Source organism: Streptopelia decaocto, assembly GCF_964273445.1.
Source record: "Streptopelia decaocto genome assembly, chromosome: 4".
Taxonomy (NCBI): domain Eukaryota; kingdom Metazoa; phylum Chordata; class Aves; order Columbiformes; family Columbidae; genus Streptopelia; species Streptopelia decaocto.
This window is the reverse complement of record NC_138658.1, coordinates 60,088,581-60,113,860: the sequence shown is the minus strand read 5'-3', so window position 1 is coordinate 60,113,860 and position 25,280 is coordinate 60,088,581. Positions and strand designations below refer to the sequence as shown.

General features: G+C 37.3%; 1 protein-coding gene across 4 annotated transcripts in view; it reads right to left on the bottom strand.

The window, feature by feature from the left end:
* KCNIP4 (potassium voltage-gated channel interacting protein 4) overlaps positions 1–25,280 on the bottom strand; it is a gene marked incomplete at its 5' end in the record, with an annotated part of 417,536 nt that overhangs the window by 288,492 nt on the left and 103,764 nt on the right. Inside the window, one exon of one of the 4 annotated variants that reach the window (XM_082051633.1) lies at positions 19,318–19,450. The exons of the other annotated variants lie outside the window; for them this stretch is intronic. Within the exon in view, the coding sequence (XP_081907759.1) occupies positions 19,318–19,405 (88 nt within the window). Of the gene's footprint in view, positions 1–19,317; positions 19,451–25,280 lie in introns of those variants that run through there. 4 annotated transcript variants of the gene reach the window in all.

The following is a 25,280-nucleotide window of genomic DNA, read 5'->3' as shown; positions in this document are numbered from 1 at the left end:
CTAGAACATGCTAGAGAAATTTCTTATACATTATTAAAAGTATACCCTGAAATACATTCTTTGCATTTTTTTTTAGTTTTAGCTTTATTAAAGTTCTTGCATTTTTTACTAATACAGATTTACCTAAAAAAAATAAATTAGTACAAAAGAAAATAAACTTTTAATTCAGTAAGTTGAGAAAAAAATGAAAGCCACGTTACACCATTTTCTATCACTGAATCACTTTTTTCTATGACATAATGAAACTGAGTTTCTAAGAGCAAATCCTTGTTGTCAGTTGTGGGAGATATCACACAGAAAAATGATCACCTGATTTGACAGCTTACATGCCGTGTGTATCAGTAATTGACATCCATTTCGGGGCCTATTCTTTGTTTTTTGGAAACATTTCTCTCACTTGGTACTTGCTAATTAGACGCTTGAGAGTAAGAGCAACCTGTCATCTTAATGCCACTTCATAGCTTGACACACAAAAAAAATACAACAGAAACCAAGGCCATAACCATATGTTCCTAAGAATGCCAAGAAATAAACAAAAAAGGGAATATATGGCCTTTCTGGGTAAAAATACTCCCCTGAATTTTTTTCCTACTGCAGTTTTGTACAGCATATCCACAGAAGAGGAAATGTCAAAACACAGATCTTGAGTTAGGGCCCAAGCACTTCAGCCAAACACCTTTGCCTTCTGGAGTCCCAATCTGCAGTGTAACAGTTAATGCAACATGAAGGACATTAGTGACTGAGTGAAAAAACAAAGGAGCATTCACAGGCATTAGTGTTAGAGGTAGATCCCTTTTGTAAAATTTAAAAAAACAAACAAACAAACAAAAACATAACCCCTCGTTTACCATAATTTCCACAGTTGACTAGTTAAAGTCTTGAGGAAGGGGCAGAATTCTTCACACTTTCTTATTTAACTTGCAATTTATTTTTCAAATTATGATACTGTATAATGGAATCGTTCCAAATAAAATTAAAAAAATATAAACTGTACTAAAAATTATCTTATAAAAACAATGATCTGAATGTGAGTTTAAAAAGAAAACTCACTTTTAGGAAATGCAGTTCCTTTTTTTTTTTTCATAGTACAGAGTGAAACAAATTAAATTGTATAAATGTCCATCTGAGATTCAGGATATTTGATTGCATTTTTACAACACACTGAAATGAAAATGAGTAGTTTACTTTAGCAGTTGGTACGGTTATGTGCCTGGACATTTATCATAGTTTGCCATGTAATTTAAAAGTGCTTAATTTCCAGCAGTGCTCAGCCTGGGGAGGCAGTGAGGACAAAAAATACCTACAACAAATCACACATGATGAATTTTTAGCAGCCTCACTATGTTTTTTTGTGTCATTAGAAGACAGGATACTGTGCAACAGACTGCCTGAGAGAAAAGAAGGTTACCATGCTGGGTAGCAAAAAGAACAGTTTATGTGGAAGGTGACCTTCTGAGAAGAGGTATTCCAGCCTCTGGCAGGGATGACGAAAGGCTGTGGCTGCTATAGAATTATAATAAAAGTAGCTTATCATTCACTTCAGAAACAGAGTTGTCCTGGCAACTTTGCTTTGTATCGAGTCATGTGCTACTGCACTTATGTATTTGTATGCCTTGGACATATTTTCTTGATTGAACTTTTCAGGAATCCAGTGCTGCGATGTTAAGTCTTTAATCCTACATCAGAAGACAGATACCAAGCTACTTAATTTGACCAGAATGACTTCTGCTCCAGGACTGCAAAGGATCAATGCACTAGCAGCAGTCTTATCAATGTTTTTCTTGACTTCAGCAGAATGTAGGACCAGAGTTCCAATGTACTTATTCATGGGCTAAAATAACTTGTCCTTGTCGGGGAACTGGTGGTGGAACAAAAATCTCAAATCATAGGCTTGCATTCTAGCTAGGCAACTATGACTTGTTCTTGCATGACAAATCTTTATGATTGTCAGTACCATCTGTGGAAGAATCTTTACAAGACATTACTGTGTCTCCCAAAGCATCGGACCAAGAGATTCATATTTTTCTCATATTGTGTTCACAAGAAATTCCTAGTGACTTAAACAGATACGTTCTGCCTTGATAATGTGTTTTAATACCTTGTTATTCCAGTAGAAAGCAAAAAGAAAAGGTTAAAAAAATATCAAGAGCTTTAAATTCATTTAATCAAATGAGTGGCATGCAGCGGATTGGATGTAAGGAGAACATCAATCTCTCAAGGCAGGTCTTGTGCCATCTGTTTCCTACAGAATGTGTATGACCTCTTGATTTGGATCCAGCGCTTTAAGGAGACAGCCAGTCTTTAAAGTGTTGGTTTCACTCTCCTCTCTCTGTTGCAACTCTTGACAAGGTAACAGCAAAACAAAAAGATGGCTTAAGTAGGATTTACAGATAGGTTAAAATTTTAAAAAGGACAACGGCATGAAATGGAGTAGAAGTAACTGGTCAGACATCACAGCAGAGGAAGGTTACAACGGAGGAGTCCCTGTGGAGTCAATGCTGAAGCTCCTAATGTTCAACACATTCATAAGTGTTCAGAAAAACAGGATGAATAAGGAAACTGGCAAAATTTGTTTATGATATTGAGTGAAGGGTTAGTGCAAGAACTGCAGGAGTACCACACGGAGTGACTGGGAGGATGAAGTGATGAAATACAGCAGGCAAATGATATAACACAGCCAACTTAACACGAGGCAGGTAGGAAAACCAACTTTACCTCACACCATAGGAGGCTGAACTCACTACAGACTACAATGACTGAAAAATGGAAACTAATAATTCATACTTTTAAGAAAACTTCAGCTTAGCAGCACTTAAAAAAAAAAGCAAACAAAACAATAAGAATTATTACAAAAGTATTAAAGAATTGAAGAGCAAACATACAGAACTGTTAGAACAGGCATTTTGTACATTTTTAAGTACTAAAAGACATCCTGGATTCTCTAGGCTAAAAAGGACTTTGTAGAAAGTAGCAAAAGGCAAAGCACTTAAGTGTAAGTAAACAGATGCCAGCACTACCTGAAGGAACCACAGTGAACTTGAAGAAAAATAATTTGAAATCTTAGTATATAGTATCAATTTTTATAGTTCAAACCTATTCCACCAGAAGTGCCAAAATAAATGATGCTTTAGTGGACAGAGATAATTCAGCTAATTCAGAAAATCTAAGTTGAGCACTACTTAGCCTCCTGCCTACTGACTCTAATTCCCTCTAGACAAAATTATATGTGTTTGCAAGCTTTTTCCTTGAAATTCAGCCCCTCTATGGCCAGCTTGCAGAGGCCCCAGCATTGTACATCCCCTCTCTCAGCTCCCAGATCCATGGGTCTCTTTAGTTTGGAGGAGAGGTGACTAAGGGGTGACCTCGTTAATGTTTACAAATATATAAAGGGTGAGTGTCACGAGGATGGAGCCAGGCTCTTCTCGGTGACAAGCAATGGTAGGACAAGGGGTAATGGGTTCAAACTGGAACACAAGAGGTTCTACTTAAATTTGAGAAGAAACTACTTCCCAGTGAGGGTGACAGAACAGTGGAACAGGCTACCCAGGGAGGTTGTGGAGTCTCCTACTCTGGAGACATTCAAAACCTGCCTGGACACATTCCTCTGTAGCCTCATCTAGGTGTTCCTGCTCCGGCAGGGGGATTGGACCAGATGATCTTCTGAGGTCCATTCCAATCCCTGACATTCTGTGATTCTGTGATCTGTACTTGATGTTTCTCATTCACTGCGGTGCAACCATTTCTCCCTCTTACCCTTTACCCTGTCAGTTTGCCAAGGCACCTCCAGGTAGATATACAGACAGACATAGTGTCCCAGTGCCTCAATCTCAATCTATTTAAGTGTGAAATGCCTCATACACACATTGGTGATATTTTTATGTAGTTGTGTTGCAACACTTTGCAATACTACTTTGGTACTCCAGATCTGATATTGGATATAGGTTAATTAAATGTAAAAAACTTATAGGACAGAACATAAGCTAACATTTTGGATTGCTTGGAAAGAATAGTGTTGTATAATTCAAAAAAGTCTAAAATGAATCTATTTTTTTGTTTGTGCACTCATACAGCAAGACAGTACCTATTTATCCCATGGGTAAACTGTAATACAAACAAAATCTACATTTCCTCAAACCGAAATTTGCTCCCTTTGATCAGTAGCAACAGAGCTAAAATCACATGCTTAAAAACATTTATTTAAATAAATGTCCTTCTTATATTGAAGTAAACAGTCAACACAAAAGCACTCAAAATACTAGACACTCTTATTTTCTGTTATTATTATTACATAGTGTTTTCTATCTCTCTTTACTGATGAAGTCTAACTGGTAAGATGGGAGATACATTACTATTTATATCCTTCAAAAAAAGAATGAGGGGTGGGCACATAGCAAAATGTCAATTTACAGTGTTAAGATGAGTATTTAGGAGAATTCTATCACTTTTTGAAGGGCAGTTTTCTCCTTGATGAAAATGAACAACTTTTGCTATATGGTATGACTTGATTGATAAAAACATTTCAGCAGACTAGTCGTGAAAGAACTGGCCTTATTCCTACAATGTCTCAACAGATTGACATTTCAATTACTGACACAGTATGATACTGTACAGACAACAGGTAAGTAATTTAATAGATCAGTCCAGAACTTCCTGTAAGCAATACATACAATTCAATTAGTTTCTCACAATAGACTACAGTGGTTATTTGAGGAGCTTCAAGCACTTCATCTGGTAAGTCTTCACAGGGGCAGGATTGCCCTGCTGTTTCCTTTCACATCTGTCACTCAGCATTAAAGTTTCAGAGCACTGTGAACGTGGACACTGGGTACGTAGCAGCACTTGGATTCACCTCTGTGTGGTGAGAGGGGCTGATTCGTGACAAAATTTCCAAAACCAGCAGTCAGAGTAACAGTTGCATCCCACTGAATGGGAGAGGTGACTGTCAGCCACCGCCAGCATCTCTATTTTCCCCCACATGGATTTTAATTGTTGCTGTAACTCTGTGATCTCAAAAACCAGTGTGTTTGTGAAGGAATAAATATTTCTGCACTATATTTTAGAAAAATCATGAGTTTGATAATTTGCCTTCAATCTTACAGCTTCAGAGTGCTGAGTTAAGACATGACACCATGCTGTGCCCCAACTATTTCTCTTAGTCCAAACTCTGCATTGCTACAAATTTGCCAATGGCTTTATACCAAGGATGAATTCTGTACACAATAACATACATGTATCAGTGTCTGTGCATATATGCACATTTTTCATATACTAGTGTCACTCACACTCTTTCTTCCCCTCCATCTTCTTTCCTTACTCTCACTCTCCTGGGTATGTGCAAGTGTTTTACTTCAGGCAGGCTTTTCCTCATTTTGTATTTTCTCTTCTCTTTGGCATTACTTTGCATATAACTTTCTTTGCTTGCATTTTAAAAAGTTATTAGCTGATTGAAGAAATTAAAAAGCTTCTTGTCCTCACTAAAACGCCTTGCTGTCTTTCCAGGGATCCTGAGGAGCTGCGCAGGCAGGGTACTCAGAAAAGTTAAATATTAATTAATCAGTAAGGTGGAATAGTTGAAATTAATTCAGTCTCTGCTGAGACCCTCTCATTCAGAATGAAAATAGGCTTTGGTTTAATTACCTTGAGAAATGAATTATGTTACATTAAAATAAGGTCACTTCATTTCTGATTCTTCTGAAATTTAGCAGTTTTACTTAATTTGAATTAAATCTGCACATGAAGACAATTCCACAGATTTCTCTTATAATTCCTTTCCTGAACCGATAATGGAAAAGTTTACAAAAGCTGTGTTCAGCTGCCATACAGTAATTCAAGAAGAGTCAATCACTGTGTTTAATATATTTGCCTGGAAACAAACGTATGAAATTTTGGAGTAACATACTAAATATATATAATAATTAAATTCACATTTATAGTAATTAAGCAATTTCATGTGTATTTTCTACAGAAAGTTCTGCATATTTTACTATCATGGATTCCAGAAGTCTTGCTGCTAGTGAATTCGACAGTTAGAGTACTGACCATACCTGACATGGGAGATGGCAGAATATGAGTGCATTTTAAACTTGTGAGAACAAAGAAAGATTGTTTAAAAGGGAGTTAGTTTAAAAATGGATGTACTTACACATTTCAAATATGTAATATATTTTTATAAACGTAAAAATCATGACTTGCCACTAACACAGGATAATCTAAATAATCAACATTAGCAGTTACTATATGTACTCTACTTGATTAAAAATTAACTTGAACTTTTTTACTCCAAGCTGGATGCATCTGAGCACACGTGTCACTACCACATTTGACCAGCAACTCTGCTCTCTCAAGTGCTGCAGAAACCAGAGCCCACACCTCACATTGTGTCCTTGTCCCAAGGGACTCAGCTGAGGAGAAAATATGACCTGGGATTTTTAAGCAATTCTTCTCCAACTAACATGATGAAACATAGCCCCTAGACTGAAGAATCTACACTGAACTTTTGAGGAGTAAATGACATAAAAGCATAATTCCTATTTTCAGAGTTGACTAAGGAATCTACTATCTTCTGCTGACCTTCACAAATATTACCATAAATCAAATATAAATGATCAGCTGTCACTTTTCGTAAAGTTAACTGAAGTTTGACATGGCTGTACACAGAAAGGCGTGTACATCACAAATGCTAAAGGCTGTTAAATTTTAATCACATGCCTGATAAAAGGAATTTAAAGAATAATAAATCTGCCAATAAAATGCAGACACAAAATTTAGTACCTCATTTCAGATTTATTCAATTTCCTAAATTAATGAAGTATGGATGCTAATGAAAACAGACTTTTTTTCCCCTATCCCAGACACTATTAATTTATATTTGAATTTAATTACATTGCCTAGATTGGTACTCTATAAAAAGTTCAAGCGAGTACATCAAATTATTATAAGTTTTAAAACCTAAAGAGCCTATTTGAACTCCCCCAATAATACTGTATATACTTATTTTCAGATTATGTATTCTGAAGACACAGTAATGACAAAAATTCATTTGTAAAATTATGGTATCAATATTATTTGGAGTGGAACTTCAAATGCAGAATTAATGACATGCTAAAGTTCAATATTGAAGGGTAATAATGGGAACACAGGGTTCCTAAGAACACCTGCTGTAGCTTTAAAAAGATCTTTAGAAAAATAAAGTCTTACTTAATTTTTTTTTTCAGTATTTTGGTGGAGTGATCCCCATATAAAGGTTAAAGCGTACATGAACTTGGACCATGCTGCAAACTTCAATTAAAAACATAAAGAGGTAAATTAGGACTCAAAAAACAGAATCCAAAGGTAGCATATTAGTAATATTTACAGAACCAACTGGTCTCATTTGGACCATTCTTTGCAGTGGAAAGTTCAGGAGGTCAGTTCCAGAGAGTTGTTTTGCTTGGTGTTTTGTTTTGTTTTTAAATTACTTCAAAATAATTATTTCAGTAAATTAAAGTGAATCACATTGTCTTCCCTGACAGGCTGTCATTACTAAGAGACAAGAGGCAAATTAAGAGTTAGGTGTCACACTAAGTGTGTCACTCTATTTAGTCAATATCTAAAACTGAGAGACACAAAAAGTCGGCAAGTAGAATTTAAATGAATTGGGTTATACACAGAAATGATAAATGTTCAAAATACATGGAGTATGAAAACCCCTTAAAGCAAGTACAGGCCACAATACCATACTGGGAAAGAGAATATCAGTGTGTGACAACCAATATGACTGTGTTATTGCACATAAGCAAGTGATGACCAATTGCAGACTGTTTGTTAAACAGGAACATGTGGTTATCCAGATTTGAAGAGACTGCCATTCACTAAATTAGAAGTATGTGCTGTTACTGCAGTCATCTAAAAGCATATGCATATACCGTCATATTTGGGCCAGTGTGATTGTCAAGGCTTCTCATTTTTATTCCTAACTTGCATCTTTCACTTAACAGCCACAAATAAAACTATGATTGGAGGAAGGGGCTCAGGAGTTATGATTTGTTCGAGAACACTTTTTAGGAAGAGGCAGGAGTTACAACTGTTAAACTATGATATTCTACAGTCCTTTAAAGCAGTGATATTATCCTAATTGCAGAGAAGTTTATTTTGACATAAAACATAAGAATGATTTATTGGTTCAGACTAAGGAAAATATCCCATATTCAGCAGCAGCTATTAGTGTGTGCCCAGAGGAGAAGCAGGATAAGCTTATTGAATATTTTCCCCTAATGCTTTCCTAGCCACAGACTATTAATATTTTAATCTCAGACTATTTTTTATGTATACTACAGTTAATCTAGTTAGTGACTCCCAACAGATTTGTTTTTCAAGAACTTGCCCAGCTTATCCTTCTGAACTCACAGAGTTTTTGCACTTAAAACACCCTTTAGTAGGGAGTTTCACAGGTTTATCAGCCCCAGGGTTTCATGACTGGTATCATCATCTATCCATTTACACATAAAGCTCATTTTGCTCAGCATGTGCCATTTTACATTAATCTACATTCTTACATTGAATTTTATCTACCATTTTACTGTCTTTGCGAATAATTACATAAAATCTACCTACAATAGAAAGCCCCTATAAAATGAACAAAAACTCAACCATTAAGAAACAGTCTGTGTACTCTAAGGTAGTATTTAATACAGTTTGTATCCAATTTTCTACTCCAAGTACACTCTACTCTTTATTGCCTCGATAGCCCAAGTAACTCTGTACAACGGTTCAAGGAAAAGCATACACACAGTTAAGAACTGCAATGTATCACATAAAGCTGAGATAGCCTTAATGCTGCCATTTCCTAATAGTTGTGTGCATAATTTGGTAACTTTCTAAAAGTTAAGAGTATTTTTAAACATAATGTCAAGTGCTGTGTCCTACATACAGCTGAAGTTTTAATATTTTCCTTGTAAATTATGTCAGTAGTTTGGACTCTTACAAGAATGTTACAGAACACAGGACTTCTAAAGGGAGATCATTAAGGATGGCTATGAGATGCTTTTCAATTTGTTATTTGTAAGAGAAGATGAACCATGTCTTTCATTATAATTAAGATTCACATTTGGAATGAGAGAATAAAAACTAGAACAATCTTTTCAAAATAATAGTATGAATAATAACTTTGTCCTTTTCCCATTAACATAGCACAAGAAATCTTAAGACTTCAAAGAAGACTCTTTTGGAAGGATCTGGAAAAAAAAAAAAAAAACACAACCTTTTTGAAATAGATTATATGATGGCTCCATGTGTTAAAAATATGGAACATTTGAGGGAAATATTTAAACATATTCAGGAGAATATGTTTAAAGATTAGGGTATTGCCTTTAGATCCCCTACTTCAAGATAGCCTTCTACCCACACAGATTTTTCACTACCGCTTCAGTCTTCTGTGATGTTCAGTCAATCTGCCATATGCAGGATTATAAATTTTGAAGTTGAAACATTTTTCACAACACTGAGTTTTGCAGATATTGCTTAAAGGAAAAGAGAGGTATGCAAATTGGGGAGGCAAAGGCAGTCTATCTAGACTCTTTTCTGAAGAGGGGAAAATTCATAATTTGTGAGTGATTAGCTGTGGCTCACTACCATACATTTCCTCATTAATTACATTACTTAAAATCTGAGTGATCTACAAAATTGCTGAAAATTCACAGTAGGTCTGCAGCTGCAGCGTGAGAGGTATATAACCAGGACTGATTTTTTTTAGGGGGTGAAAAAGAGAAATATTTGCAATTTGCTCCAGCTTGAAGCAGAATGTAACATAAGTGAACTAAATTATGGCATTCTAAGCATCTCCCAGAATTTCTTTCAAGTTAACTGCTGCTAAGTTCAATACATCTTGGTCTTTTGTCTCAAAGTACTGTCTATACTACAGCTTACTTCTAAACAAAAAGCCTGTAGAAGGGTTCCTATTTCTTTAGGATAACATAAAAAGGTGTTTTCAGAAGTCAGGTGTGATAAACCAAAAATCCTAGCAACATTATGATGACTCAGGCAAAATTCAACTAATGTAATTGCCAAGAGAACTTAAATAAATAAGTTTGGGATTTTTTTTAAGGTATTTTTCTCTCAATATCTGACATTTTACATTTAGGTGTGTTAAGTCAACTGAAGCATAAAACTTACTCAAAATCCTATCTTGTAACATTCCTGCATCCACCATACCCTTCCACAATAATGATTTCTCTCTGAGGTAGACTAATACCAAGAGTGTAATGGTAAAATTTATGAATGCTAATCAGGAAATAGAAAAAAACCAAAGTACAATGGAGAACTTCAAATGAAATCTTGATGGGTTACTTTAAAATTAGCAGCCCTCCTCTTCTTAAGCAGGACATAACAAAGATTTCACTCTTGCACATTAGAACCTGTGTAATTTATATATAGAGAGAGAGAACATTGCACCCCTGTACAGGAAAAATATCCAAGACCCTAGAGATTCAAACTACCTCCCAGGCAAAAGAAAGAAATGCAGACCTTAAATCTGGAATTCTTTTCTATTAATAAATAAATAAGGAAAAAGACTTATCAAGTTGATGAACGATACTGATTTGGTATCAGAAGAAGAAACATTTCAGCAAGACAAACAAAAAAATTGCATTTGGAAGCATATGAAACCCACATTTTCCCATGAATGTTGACATTTTAGCTTTTTCATGACATCTTCAAGCTACAAGTTCCTTTATAAATATTTAAATTTTAGATCCTGTTTACATAAAGAGGAAGACCTTTTTCATCTACTCTCTTTGTCTCATGTCATTTAGGATTATTTTGATATTTTGGATTATTGTTTTCTTTTAATTTATTCTAATTCCCATTTTACTTTACATGTATTTTCACTAGAAGCTAATGGATCATTATTAACCTGGGAATTCAAAAATGGTAATCCATCTTCCCTGGTTAAGGTTCCCTATTAACCCCATAATAACAAAGCATCCTGAATAAAGCTTTCAAATAATTTTTCTTTATTTATAGATTTTGTCCAACAGTCACCTGTAACTGCTACTTAACCTCTGGCTAGAGATGAGCATCACTGTCACCTGTTTAATGATGAGTAAAGTGGTTTTATTATAGTTTGGCTCTATATTTCAGAATTTCATCCTATTAAATCAAAGTAGAGAACTGAAGAAGATGGTAGAAGTTCTGTGGTTACATTACAACTGATGAGGAAAATTTTAAAATGTCATCAGGGAGATGGTGCTGAGCACTCATCAGAGTACAATTTCTTGACTGTGCTTTCTTCATTACACACTGTAGGGTAATTAAGCAGCACAATTTTTTTATGGATTTATGCAAAGTAAACAGTGCTGTAAATTCTCTCAGGAGTCTACCCTGCATTATTTCTTTGAAAAAAATCCTCTGTGCTACAAGAAAATATTTGAGAAATGAAAATTCATTATAGTGGACATAGATCAGTGCATCACCATCTGAAAACTGTTTAATTATGTGATCAGTGAAATGAAATACAGAAGCATTTTTAGGTAGTTCATATAATACAGTCTTGTATGAGAGATATTCCTCTACCTAAACAGGACAAAGCAAAAGCTTTTTTTCTTTCACTCTTTTCAAAACAGTTGGAAGTGCCAGGAAAACAAACAAACAACCCAACCAACCACACAGAAAAGTCCACTGCTGTCTGTCCACTGCTGCTTTTGAACAAGAATTTATAAATACTTTGAGAGGACAAAACTGGTGTTATTCAGTTGGTTGCATGCTCCTGAGTGCTAACATCATTCTTTACCAAAACACATCTGATGTGTCACACTGTGCCTTAAACTCATAGTAACATGTCCCAGCACAGCTACTGCTCCATTGTGAGAGGAAGGCAAGAACACAATCACAAGGCCTGCTTGATGGGCCTCATCTTCCCACTTAATCCAATTCACTGTAGAAGAGAGACAGCTTTGCAGTCACAGCACTAAAAATCACCTCATTAAATTATACAAGAATGGAGAAGAGATGAACACAGCATATCTCCTGCTTAGGAAGGAGGACACAAAGGAAGTAGCTCAGCATGGGCCAGTACAGGAAGAAGTTTGGAAAGGGCTGACAGAGCAAGCAGTGACACCCATAGCTGCAGCTCTTGGTGCTCGGATGCCCCGAGCCAGCACAGTGATGGGGTCCTCAGTCACTGGGTCTGCAGACATGCTTTCATTACAAGGTCTGGAAAAGAAAGGGAAGCACGCAGAAGTCCCAGTGTAAAAGTGCAATGTACTAAGGGTTTAATTACCTTACTTACAGTGATAAGTATGGCATTGTACCTGTGATTTTAAAGTTTAAAAAAAAACCCAAACAAATACAAAAAAACCCTACCAAACACAAAACCAAACACTCTTCAAAGATATTTGACAACCAACTGATCTTTGTCAAAAGTTCATTTTCTAACATTTCATACTAGTTTCTCAATATCTGTTGATTTGCCATGTCCTTTGCTTGGGAGATGCAGATTTAAGAGTGCTGACAGAAGACTTGCTTTTCTTAGCTGACTTCAGGAGTCTCTTAGAGTTGGTTCATGGAACTGTTCTAGGAAACGTCAAGTTCACTTTCATGGGTCTCAGTGGCCATCATCTAACCAACAGTTTCTGGTGCTTCTGGTGCATAAGAATTCACTGCTGGTAACCCGGAAGGCAAAGATTTACTAAAAAGGCAGAGACTACTGAAAAAATACAAAGCTTCCATTTTTTATTGCCTAATTGTATAGCCTCTCTGTGGGTTAACAGATCACAGACGTCTATCACCGTTTGTAGGCCTTATTTCAATCAAAATGCTTCAACACATGTTCCACAGCTTTGCTGGGAGAGATTTAATCACACAACTTGCTTTAAAGACCACTGTTCTTACGTAAAGGTGATGACTTATTTCCACTTCTTTACTTTGTTCAGTCGGATACAGTGCAGCAATGTAGTTCTTGCACTTCTGTTTCTTTTGTAAAGGCAGCTGCAAATTATTTATTCCTTTTCATGCTTTCTCATGAATAGCTGCAGTTCTTACATAATTTCCTTTAATCTTAACTTTCAGAAAATACAAAAAACATTCCTGTGACTCAGAGGTAGCCTTAATGAGTGGTTTCTCATTCATTTATTTTGCAATGTATTAAGCTAATAAATCTAAGTGAAGGAAAAATCATAATAGGTCTTTCAGAAGGTTACATCAATACAATTAAACATGAAATCAAAACTGAACCAGAATTTAATCACTTGCTTTTATTTTTAATTTTGTTTCTTTTTCTATTAAGCCTTTATCCCATCAGAAAGTCCATTAACCACATACTTCACATATTCTCATTTCTGTTTTCAAAGTTTATTTTAATTTACTTATAGTCTTGCACAGTTTACCTGAAGAAGTTGATGATGAGAAATGTTCTCTTGCTATAAATTCTGTCTAAGGGGAAAAACACAAGGAAGTTTCATTTGATAATTCTTTTCCGTTCATCATATCACTTTCACTAAAAACTGTGTCAGGAAGCATCAGGAAAAAAAAAAAAAAGAGCCTTTCTTTAGAACCACAATTTCTAAAGGCTTAGATAGATTTTAGGAGAGATGCTAAAGGGCTATGTGGATCTGCTGAGGATGTGAAGCATCTCTCACATTCAAGCTTAGAAAGTCAAAAGACTAGAACTAGAGAGCTGGAGCTTTTAAACTGCTTGTCCAACCTAACTGGCCGACACTGTTGTCCCAAAAGGGACCCATTCGTCAGTGTGTGAACTGCCCAGCCAACCCTCAGCGCAGCAGGGGGTTGCAGCTCAGAGGCAGCAGCCACATACCTATGCTTGCCCAGCTGGGACCCGGAGCCAGGCAGAGTCTGACAATGAGCAGCTCGGAGATCCTCAGCAGCAACTTGTGTCAGAGATGGGCAGATGCCTGGGGACTGGAACCACTGCAGCCCTCTGATTTTTTATCCTCCTCTGCTTGTCCACCAAACTCTCTTAAGTTCCTCTGAACTTACTTAATGAAGCAGCACATATTAGAATTGGCAGCATGTATGGAGACTACCCGCTCTGCAGTTTAAAATGTTGTTACATTAATATTGCCAACTTTTTTTTTTTTTTTTTAAGCACTTTTACAGCTTTCTTTTACAAATTCTTAAGAATATTTTGTCTTCCACTTAGGAAACTAGAAGGAAAATGTCTCATGAATATTCACATTAAGTAACCGTTTAACAGTAATTCCAGATCTTTGGCTTCACTGAATAGTTTTTGTGAATTATCACACACAAAAATTAACCAGCCAAAACAACATAGAGGAAAACACACTACTAGAAAAAAGAAGTAGTAAAATTAATGTTAATATTTCAGGAATATTTCCCTTATCGTTATTCAACTTCAAGGTCTGAAGAGGCCATCTGAGAGACGGTTACAGTTGTTTCCTACACCTATTTAAACCATCCAGATTTTCAGCTATTCAGGAAGAGTAACTACATAGAGGACCGTGTACAAAATTCATTTCAGGATCAGTTTTATTACAGGAGAAACTTCTTCTTTTGCATTAGAAGTACAATGCTTTTTCATCTCTACTAATTCTTCCTCAGACTAGGAAAATGATTTAATCAATTGTTGAAATAATTTAATTTGCCGTATTTAAGATGATTATGCACAGATTAAATATGAAGTGTTTTTAAGTTCTGTGCTTTAAATCTGAAGAGGAAAAGAGGAAAAATACAGTATAATTAATTGTAAGAAGGAAGAGCTAATTAGTCTCAATATTCTCTTTCACATTAGCTCTTAACTGTAAATAAAATTAATTCTGGTATATTTACCTAATATCACTAACTAGACTATGACATTCTTGTAAAATATTTGAATTAACCTCCAGGTTTCTAAGAATTCATTTTTTAACTTTCCACAGCTTAATTGAAAAAGTTGATGATGGGACAACCCTGATATATTCCTTGTAAGGCTGTTTTACATTCACAGCCTAGAAGCCAGATCCCATCTCCTGGTAACTTCTGTAGGAAGCATCACTCCCAGACTAAACATCCCAGTATATCACTCTGATTTTTAAGAATAATTCAATCGATGCATCCACAACACAGTTGTAGAAAGGGGTAGGAAAGGGAAGGAGGCAGCAAACTTGTCTAGTGGGGCATTCAGTCTCAGTATTTCCCTCTCTTCCTGAACCAGGTCATTATATGAGTCACCTCCTTCAGTGTGTTTCAATTTGTCCATGACAGCCAACACAAACCATTTGGAATCTCCATGTTGTTGGGACCTATTCTTACATTGTCTCTGCTGAAAATGAACATCAAGAAGTGGTGTGACAATGACACTTGCTTAGGACAGTTGCAGATCTCTTTGAGCGATTTCACAGAGTGAAGTTTAAACCTCAGGTTTACTTACCCCCAGAAGGATTCCCTAATCATCAGAAAAGAGTTAGGCTCCCTGTCTGGTCCTGTGAAGTTTACATGTCTTGGATTAAGAAAAGGAGAGGCCTCTTATCCATACTACTGGATTTTGAAAGTGTGGACATTCTTAAACAGGGAGGAGATATCTCAATCCACTTCAGGCTAAGCAGTCAGCAACACACATCTCCTTCCCTAGTTGAGAGCCTAACCAGTGCGTGATTATATAGCCCATATTTCCAAAGTTTGGGAGGGGGACATCTAATAAATGCATGTGTCGATAAAGTAAGCAGCCTCAGAAAGCATTCATAAGAAACTGCTGTCTCAAACAGACTCAGACTCGTAGGCAGGTGATCTATAGCAGTCCCAGGAGTACTGCGGTGAGCCCCTGGATGGTTGTGCTAGTGCCTCCCAGATCATCAAGGAAAAGAGGTCTATGCTCAGATGATATCTTCCTCTTGACAGTAGGCTAGAAAACACTTCTTTGCACAAACGGGCAAAATTAAAGACTAAAGATTACTTTCTGGTAATCTGGTGTCCCAAAGAAAGTGCCATCAAAAAGCACATCCCACATTCACATATAATAGATTTATTCTTCCTAAGAAATATGTCAAGCCTGTGATCAATGTTATTTTACACCAATGGCACTAACCTATAGATTAAAAAAAAAAATAAAAATCAATCGATAGCCTTATTGCACATAAGCCTAGAAGAGTAAGATGAATTCAGATTGTTGGAGAGAGAGAGTACAATTCCACAGCCAGAGTTGTTCTCCTCTTCCTTTCTTTGTAAAGGCATATGCTAACTGTGAATTTGAATCTGTCCAGGAAAATCTAGCCTCCTTTAAAAAAGGCAATATCAACACACCTAAAAAGGACATACATGTAAAAACTTACCACTGAAGTCAATGACAGTTTGGTTTCTATCATCTCTTCAATCCCCATACTGTGACAGTTGCAACAGGTAAGAAAAAGCTTCCTAGCCATTACCCTGAAATTATGTTTTCTCAAAATAATTTACAATCTATTTCTTGATCTCTCAATGATTTATCTCATTATTTATAATATACAAATTAATGTTGGATCTGAAAACTGAAACCTTCTCCTCAATTGCAGAGTCAAGTTCTTTATGACAATATTTCAAAGAATGGGCACTTCCAACATGCCTCAAGAGGCAGCAGACAATAGAGTAGGAATTGCTATGACACTTGAGAAATGTTGTCTTCAATTATTTGGGGGAATTAGTTTCAGATGTGGAAACACATCAACTTAATATACAGCAGAAATTATGGAAAATAAAAAACTTTGTTTAAAAGACCATTTCTTTTCACTACATTTCACTACATTTTGCTGTCAGTCATAGTAACATGTTGTAAAAAAGAACTCGAAGAGATCTGGATGTATTCAGGTAGAGAATACCACTTAAAACCCATTGTAAAGATTTATGCAGCAATAACCTTCAAGCAAGTGGGTTGTTTCGTTAACATGTTTATGTATTATCACAGACAACTATCTGATAGTTTTTATTTTAAATATTGAGATTCACCACAGAACACATCTATACTGCTGTAAATGGTTACAAAATGTGAGCAGTAAAGCCAGCAGTCAACAGCGACTTCTTAGCTGGGCCCACAGCCAGTGAACCCAGTCTCCCTCCTTGCTCAATTTCTCATCTGTGTAACCACACCAACTGCAGCAGAGCTTGTACCAATCTATATTGATGCAGTTTAAGTATGTATTCAACATGCCTACCCATACAGAAAGGAGGAATGGATTAGATTCAACGCTTGTGCTTACAACAACGTGAGGTTCCAACTTAATATTTAAAGACTAAAGAACATTTGAAAGAGAAGCCAGGGGCCAAATTGTATCAACAAGGAAGTTAAATTGTGTTCACCACTGTGCACCTTAGTAAACATCTACATTTTAAAAATAATTGGTCACTTGAGTAGGCAGATTGCCTGCTTGTAAAAAGCTAAATAAGCACACTTTTTTTATTTCTGATAGCTATGCTGTATTTTCTGAATGCTCAAGATAGAAACTGTAATATATTTAATATACAAATTGAAGTATAACTTTCTAACACTTTCAACAAGCCTTCCTCATTCATATTCATTAATTATCAACTAATTATAAACATAATGAATTATGCATTAGATATTGCAGGGGGAATAGTAGCTTGCATTTCAACTGCTGAGGTTAATGACTAGACTGGGCTATGTAAGAACTGAACACTGGAGCTCTACCTCTCCTAGCAGTTAAATTATGATCATATTATATTGATCTTTTTTGCTACATTATTTGAACACAATGAGGTCTATCAACTTAATAATAGTTGTAAGATACCGTTGCCTGTAGTAAAAACAAACTGAAAATTTCCAAGGAAGTGTATCCATTCTTAAGAGTTACCAAGAGTGGGGGGTTTTGTTTGATTGTTTCCTTTAAGAAAACACATTTCATAGAACTCTACATGGCTTTCCAGTAATTTAGCATTGAATATGTGCTTCTTAATTATAAATGAAATAATTTCTTTTAGTAGTAACATAAGATTCAGTATCCACAATAATTCCTGAAAATGGTTTTGAATTGTGAGCCTAGAAAGCTGCAGTACTAACATCAGTCTAAATAATAACATAGTGTGCATCATTTGATAAGAAAGGAAAAGCTTGGATGACGTTGTGAAAAAGGAGTATTGGTGTTCATTTCTAGCATAGGTTTCCTCTTGCATCATATATTACTTAATTTCCATAGCAAACCACAGGAATAAGAAGCCAACATTTTCACAGAAATCTGAATTGATACAATTCCCAAAAGAGAAACCAGGATAGACTAGGAATAGTACAGAAAATAAAGTCAGGGAAATTCTGTGTTACCAGACACACAAAGTTACTGTTTCAGATTTCCACAAGTTACAAGCATCCTGTGAAGTATTCATTGCCAATATTTATGTCATTGTATTTACAGCTTTATAACCCCAAATCTGATAAAATGTATGCATCGATACTTAAAATTATTACTGAAGAGTCAACTTTGCTCTCAAATATTTACATCGGTGCCTAAACTGAAAGGGGGGGTGGGGGGGCGGGAATCAGCAGAAACTTTCAGAGCACTTGTAGTAAGATGAATGACTTTTAGTTACCAATAATCGCGTTAGTATAATTGGTTATTATCTGCTGATGCTGGGCTTGCACCTCTGCTTGGTGATTTTTCCAAGAAAAATAATATTTGAAGTCTAGAAAGAAGCACAATTATATTTTATAAATACATAATGACATCACATAGGCTATCATATTTGTCAGCTGTTGGGAACAGCCATGGAAAACGCTGAACTGTGAGAAAAGTATATTTTCCAAAGTGCTAAAGAAAAAAACTATACTGTTCATTCAGTCTAGCTTAGAAACCTTATTTGGTACTGTACGATTTGTCTACAGTTACAGAAAAAAATTGCCTAAATAAAGTTGACAGTTCCAAATTCTTTAAGGGCAAAAAGTACAAGTGTTATTTAAAGTTTGCAACAAGATACTATAATATCATACTGACATTCTGCAGTTATTTTACTTCTTAAGATACACAAAACAACCCTCTGAGAAAAAAAAAAAGAATGTAGTCTACTTGTCAAAATAATTCAGTTCATCCTTTATGACCATACTGTGGATATTCTACATTACTTTAAATGTACACTGGTGGACAGGTGAAAGCACGTACATTCACAGTCCGATTTGGATTCAGGTGTGCAAATGCTTAGAGAACGTTATACTGTCTGAACACCGTAACAAAAGACTATATATTCTGGTTTTCTTATGCTCAGCCACAAAGGAGGTCACAGATTTCCTTTTTTATTATTCTCTACAAGATGAAAGGGATTATAATATAAAACAATGCCCTCATTACATTAAGCCTGGGTAATTTTCGTGTTATCATGCCACACATTTCAACTACAAAGAAAACAAGCCATTACCTGTGTGAAGAGAACCTGTGATTAGCCTGAGCAGGTACTGGGCAAATTTCAGTATTTCACGCTTACACCGCTTCCTACAGCCGCTCATCTTAAGCAACACGGAATCCCTCGGGGAAGAGCCTGAAGACTTTGCCAAGGAAGGGAACAGTTCCTGCCAGCAAACTTCTGGGGCAGTTGACAGCCTCACAACTCCTCGCGGCCAAGCGAACTGCCCCCGGTTTCCCCCTCCGCTGTCGGCGGAACGAATCCCCGCGGCCGCTGCCAGGACACGGCGCAGCCACCGCCGCCCCCGCGGCGGCCGGACCCGCCGGCAGGCGCAGCCCGCGCGCAGCTCCGCGGGCGACTCCGCAGCCGCGCAAGCCGGCGGGCGGGGCCGCACCGCCCCCCGCCCCGCGCAGGCAGCGCCCGCCCCGCAGCGCCCGCGGGGGCTCCAGCCCCGTCCTCCCGCAAGCGGGCGGGAGGCAGCGAGGGCACGGCCCGGCAACCTTCCGTTGCCATTTTGCTGGTGGGAGGGAAACCCCACCCAACATCAAGCCCTGATCGGTGAGGAAGCAGCCCAGTGCCGGGAACGGCATCGCGCTGCTCAAGGTCAGGGCAGAGGGCTGACTCGCCCGTGATTTACCTTCAGGAATGAAATCCAGTGGTGAGTTGGAGGGGAACCCCCACCGCACTCACTTGGCATGTCCCTGCAGGACCTGTAGCCTGCTGAAGGTCACAGAAACCCCAGGGCAGTGCACACCTGGAGAGAAGAATTTAATGAAATATTACAAGGGCAAGTGTAAAGTCTTGCACCTGGGCAAGGGTTCCAGTATAAGTTGGGGAGCGACCTGTTAGAGAACAGTGTAGGGGAAAGTGACCTGGGGGTCCTGATGGACAGCAGGATGACCATGAGCCAGCACTGTGCCCTTGTGGCCAGGAAGGCCAATGGCATCCTGGGGTGTATTACAAGGGGGGTGGTTAGTAGGTCGAGAGAGGTTCTCCTTCCCCTCTACTCTGCCCTGGTGAGACCACATCTGGAATATTGTGTCCAGTTCTAGGCCCCTCAGTTCAAGAAGGACAGGGAACTGCTGGAGAGAGTCCAGTGCAGAGCCACAAAGATGGCTTTCCTTCTTATGAGGAAAGGCTGAAGGAGCTGGGTGTCTTTAGCTTGGAGAAGAGGAGACTGAGGGGTGACCTCATTAATGTTTATAAGTATGTAAAGGGTGAGTATCACAAGGATGGATCCAGGCTGTTCTTGGTGACAACCAATGGGAAGACAAGGGGTAATAGGTGCAAACTGGAACACAAGAGGTTCCACTTAATCATGAGAAGAAATGTCTTCACAGTGAGGGTGACAGAACACTGGAACAAGCTTCCCAGGGAGGCTGTGGAGTCTCCTACTCTGGAGACATTCAAAACCCACCTGGACACATTCCTGTGTAACCTCATCTAGGTGTTCCTGCTCTGTCAGGGGGATTGGACTAGGTGATCTCTTTAGGTCCCTTCCAATCCCTAACATTCTGTAATTCTGTGAAGGAATCAAGAGGCCCCTCTGTGCAGAGAGCTCCCCCTGCTCCCCAGCCCACTGACCTGAGACAGTGAGAAGCTGGCTGTGGTCCAGTTAACATTTTGTGATTTGCATCTCTCCAAGAAAGTCTCTATAGGAAGCTACGTGCATTCCCTTATAAATTCCTTCTTTTCCACCCTGCGTGAGAAGTGTTTTCTATTAATAAAACCGATCTGAAGTCTTTATCCATGACCAAAGAACCCAAATAGTGTTTTTATTTCCCTTGGACTACTTCCCTGTGCTACGTAAACACAGAACAACTCTATTGCATTAGATGGTGATGCAACATGTAATGCTTAATATAGTTAAAAGAAGACAAAGATCCCATTAAGGAGAAGCTTAACAGAAGAAAATCACTGTCTGATCTAATTTCAATGACAACATTGACCATAAAACATTTTGGTGAATGCCTTTAAAAAATCATAATAAACACAAATGCACATCTTCAAGCTATTCTTTATATTACACACTGAGCAGAGATAAATACATTACAGACACAATACATCAAAGCATTCTCCAAGTTGCAGTTCAATGACATAGTTTCTGCATCCCCTATCTGAAACACAAGCCTGCTGTCTTATGCTTCCAGGGAGGCTACAGTTAATGGAAAGAATCAAAATGAAATAGCTCGCAGAAGCCCCCACTTCAGCCTGGCAAAGGGTTTAGCCTGAAAAGGAATGGAGAGATTTCAGTATTTCACATTTACACCATTTCCTACAGCCACTAATCTTAAGCAGTAACTACTTTGTGTGTCTTTTCAACAAAACTTTGCCAAGAAGAGTTTTACAAAAACCCACAACAGAATCCTCAAATTCTGAGGCATCAGAGATCACAGCGTGCGTTACAAGTTTCTGAACTCCCAGTCTCTGAGAAGGATATTCTTTAAATAGCTGGTAGACATGAAGAGACACTGGAAACAGAAGTGTGCTTCTCTCTTCTAAAGAAGAGGACAATGCAAATGACTCTCAGTGAGAGTCCTTGACCTTCTTAATCCTTTTACATTTTTAATTGCTTTATACCAATTTCGCAAGTAGTGTTACTTCCAAATGACAAACTGAAATATTAGTTTTCTAAAGACTTAGAGAGGCACGTATCACCAACACCATGTTTTGTTGTTGTTTTTTCCCATTCCCTACAACAAAGCTGCATATATTCTGACACTTTTTCCTAAACCTTTTACATTTCAACACAGTGATGACAGTAACCACTATCCAAGAAAGAGTTCATGAAATGTTCTGACCATTTTCACTAAAAGGCTTTTAACAAAAAAAAATGCAGTATTCATATAGAATTGGATCCAAATCTAACTTCCAATATTTCTCTGTTGAGCAGAAAAGGCTGCCTAATCTATGAACTAAAGTTGTTTACCCCAGATGAAAACAGCAGATCAGGGAAAAGTGGACAGGAAAATTAGAATGTGAAACTGTAATAAAACCACCATGGTTTTGTTGATAAATCTATTAGAGTGAAACAATATGATGTACAGTTGGAGAATATCGAGAGAAAAAGAAAGAGAGAGAAAAAGAGAGAAAATGAGAAAAAGAAAGTTCTTGTTAACAGAGGGGTCTGGATCAACTTCTGTAAGTTCTGACCTTGGAATCAGACACTTAGAATCCAGGTTTAAAAGCCACTATATTTAAATATGATGAAGAAGGAATAAAACACACACGTGTGTGCTGGTTTGACTGAAAATGAGTTAATTTTCTTCATGCAGTTAGAAACCTTTCTTTTTCATAGCTAGCACAGTCATTATTTGGGCTTAGTTTAAGAACAAGAAATAACATTCTGGGACAGAGTTAATATTTTCAGTTGCTCTGGTCTGAGAGCCAAGGATGTTCTGAGCTCTGCCTACAGGTGTGAGGCATTGAGGAAGTGGGGCAGAGATGGGGCAGAGCTTGACTGACATCCAGACTGATCAATAAGAATATTCCATCCCATTAGCATAATGCTTCATAGTTAAGGACAGTCAGGATCTTCCGGTCACTCTCTGGTGTTCTCTTTTCTTTGCTGTTTTTGTTGAAACCAGGGGAGCTCTGTTCAGGATGTTTAGTTTGGCCTTTTTGCCCTCGTGCCATTTTGCAGAGGTCTCTGGGCCTTTCTGCCTTTTTCCTCTTTTCTCTCTCTGTTGGGACCAGGTGCTGTTTCCTGGGACTGGCTGTTTAGTGTGGATGGAGATCATGAGGAATTATATTGAGCATCTTTTATTTTATATTCTATTTCTATATTATATATATATTTACTAGTAGTGTATTAGTATTTGTTATTTTATTAAACTATGTTTATCTCAATCCAAGTTTCTCCCTTACCTTTCGATTCTTATCAATCCCTTATTTGGGGGACTGGGGGTAGTGAGTGAGCAGCTGTCACGGTTGTATTGCTAGCTCAGGTTAAACTGCAAGGCGATACAAAAGGGCTTTTCAGACATTAGGAAAAGTAAATAGAAGGAAAAATTAAACATTATTTGCAAACTCCTGGAATTTCGAATTGTTTTACCCAAGTGTAGCTGACAGGCTCACAGAACAATATAATGCACAAATTATTTTGTTTTGAAGTACTTGGAAGGCATGAAATTACTGGGGAGAAAACACATGCCTTTTTTGTTTATTTTTTTAAAAACTGTCCACAACAGCAGTCCATTTTAAATGGAAAATGGAAGTTTCCCTGAATGTACAACGTGTACTTTATAGGTGTTAAGACAAATTAATTGACAATAATAAAAATACTTCATCTGAGAATTTCTAAACAATGCTACAATAAAGATCTTAAAAGTCTTTGTCATCACAGCAAGAAAAAGTGCAAAAGCATCAGTTTATGAAATTCAATTCTATTCGATCCATAGATAAAACTCCACATGCATTTTTAGAACTTCAATTAGGATCTCGCCATCACTGGTGTATGCCCCAGGTACACACGTTGGCAACCATATTCACCCGTTTTAAGTGCCGAGTATACACTGCTGTGGCTATAGTCCTAGTTCCCATACTATGGAAGACAGAACTACACAAATTTTGTAGTTCAGAACTGGTCAGTATCAGCAGGTATGTAAGCAGTATTTCTATTCTTGTTCCTGTGTAGGAAGAGTATTTCATTATAAAACGAAGCAATCAAAACATAAATCAATTCACAACAACATGAAAACAAAGTAAGGGAGCAACCTGATTTTTACATTGCATAGGTTTCTGGACAACCAAGTCTCATCTGTTTTAAAAAAAAAAATCTTTACCCCAAACACACAGCCTGTTTCAGAACAGAACATTGTGATGGCCTAGCATAAAATGATAACCAATGCTGAATTAGCTAGCATTATAGTTTCTTTTTGAGAAAGAGTCATTCAAGACAGATTATATTTAATAACAAAATAAAGAAAAACCATGTCTTAAAATACTCAAGAAGAAATTAAATTTGGCTATAATCATATTAAGTAACAATGGCAAAGACTCAATTTGCAAAAAGCACAGGTTTCAAGAGGGGGAAAAAAAAAAAATCATGAATATTTGATGAGAAGAAGAAACCTTGTAATAAGAATGACAGTTCACACCAGATATAAATTTGCTAGTTTGGTAACAAAAAAGCAACAGTGCAAGTTGAAGTGACATATACAGAGCACACATTGATTGGCTTCTTGAAGATTATTTACCTTGTATACCTCTCATTTGCACGCATTCTTTGAACATTCTTTCAACTTCAAAGAGCAAAATCTGCTCCTGAACTAGTCTGTGCTATTGACTAAGAGCAAATTGAAATCTTATAACAATAACAAAATTAACTCGATTGGGTGACTGCAGGAAGTCAACTAGGAGCACTAAAAAACCTGTGTACAGGGTTTCCTTGCTATTGCCACCAAAGGCTTCCAAGGGCTTTTTTTTTAATGCAAATGTAGATTTCCACAACTGAACATTTTTATCAGAGGATTGCTAACCTCCTTATTTCAAAGAACAGAGATAAAATTTACAATCTAAGCACATGGCAAGAAACAACAGATGGATAGAAACAAACAGATGGGTGAACACAAGGTAACAGCAAGATGTTTACAATCAGAACAATAAACAACTGCCACAAGTAGATGACCATCATCTGATCTCCTTTCAGTTGTTCCTTGTCTGTCATAAGAGTCCCCCTAAACCACAATCTCTAATGTATTTATTTTAGTTGCTCTTCTCTGGATGTTTGCTTCTCAAGTCTACAGTATTGTGCACCAAGGTGTCCAAAGTTGGACATCATTGTTCTAAAGCAGATAAAGATTAGAGTCCTTCATCACTGAAGTCACTGGAAACAGCAGAACTAATTCCAAATTATTCAGCTTGTCTATGAAAATATCAGCCACCACTTTCAACCACAGCCAGTGAATAGCAACAAAAATTCTCCAGCATCTCATTTGCCCAAATTTAGACTTGGCTGTTAACACAAACCAGAAACA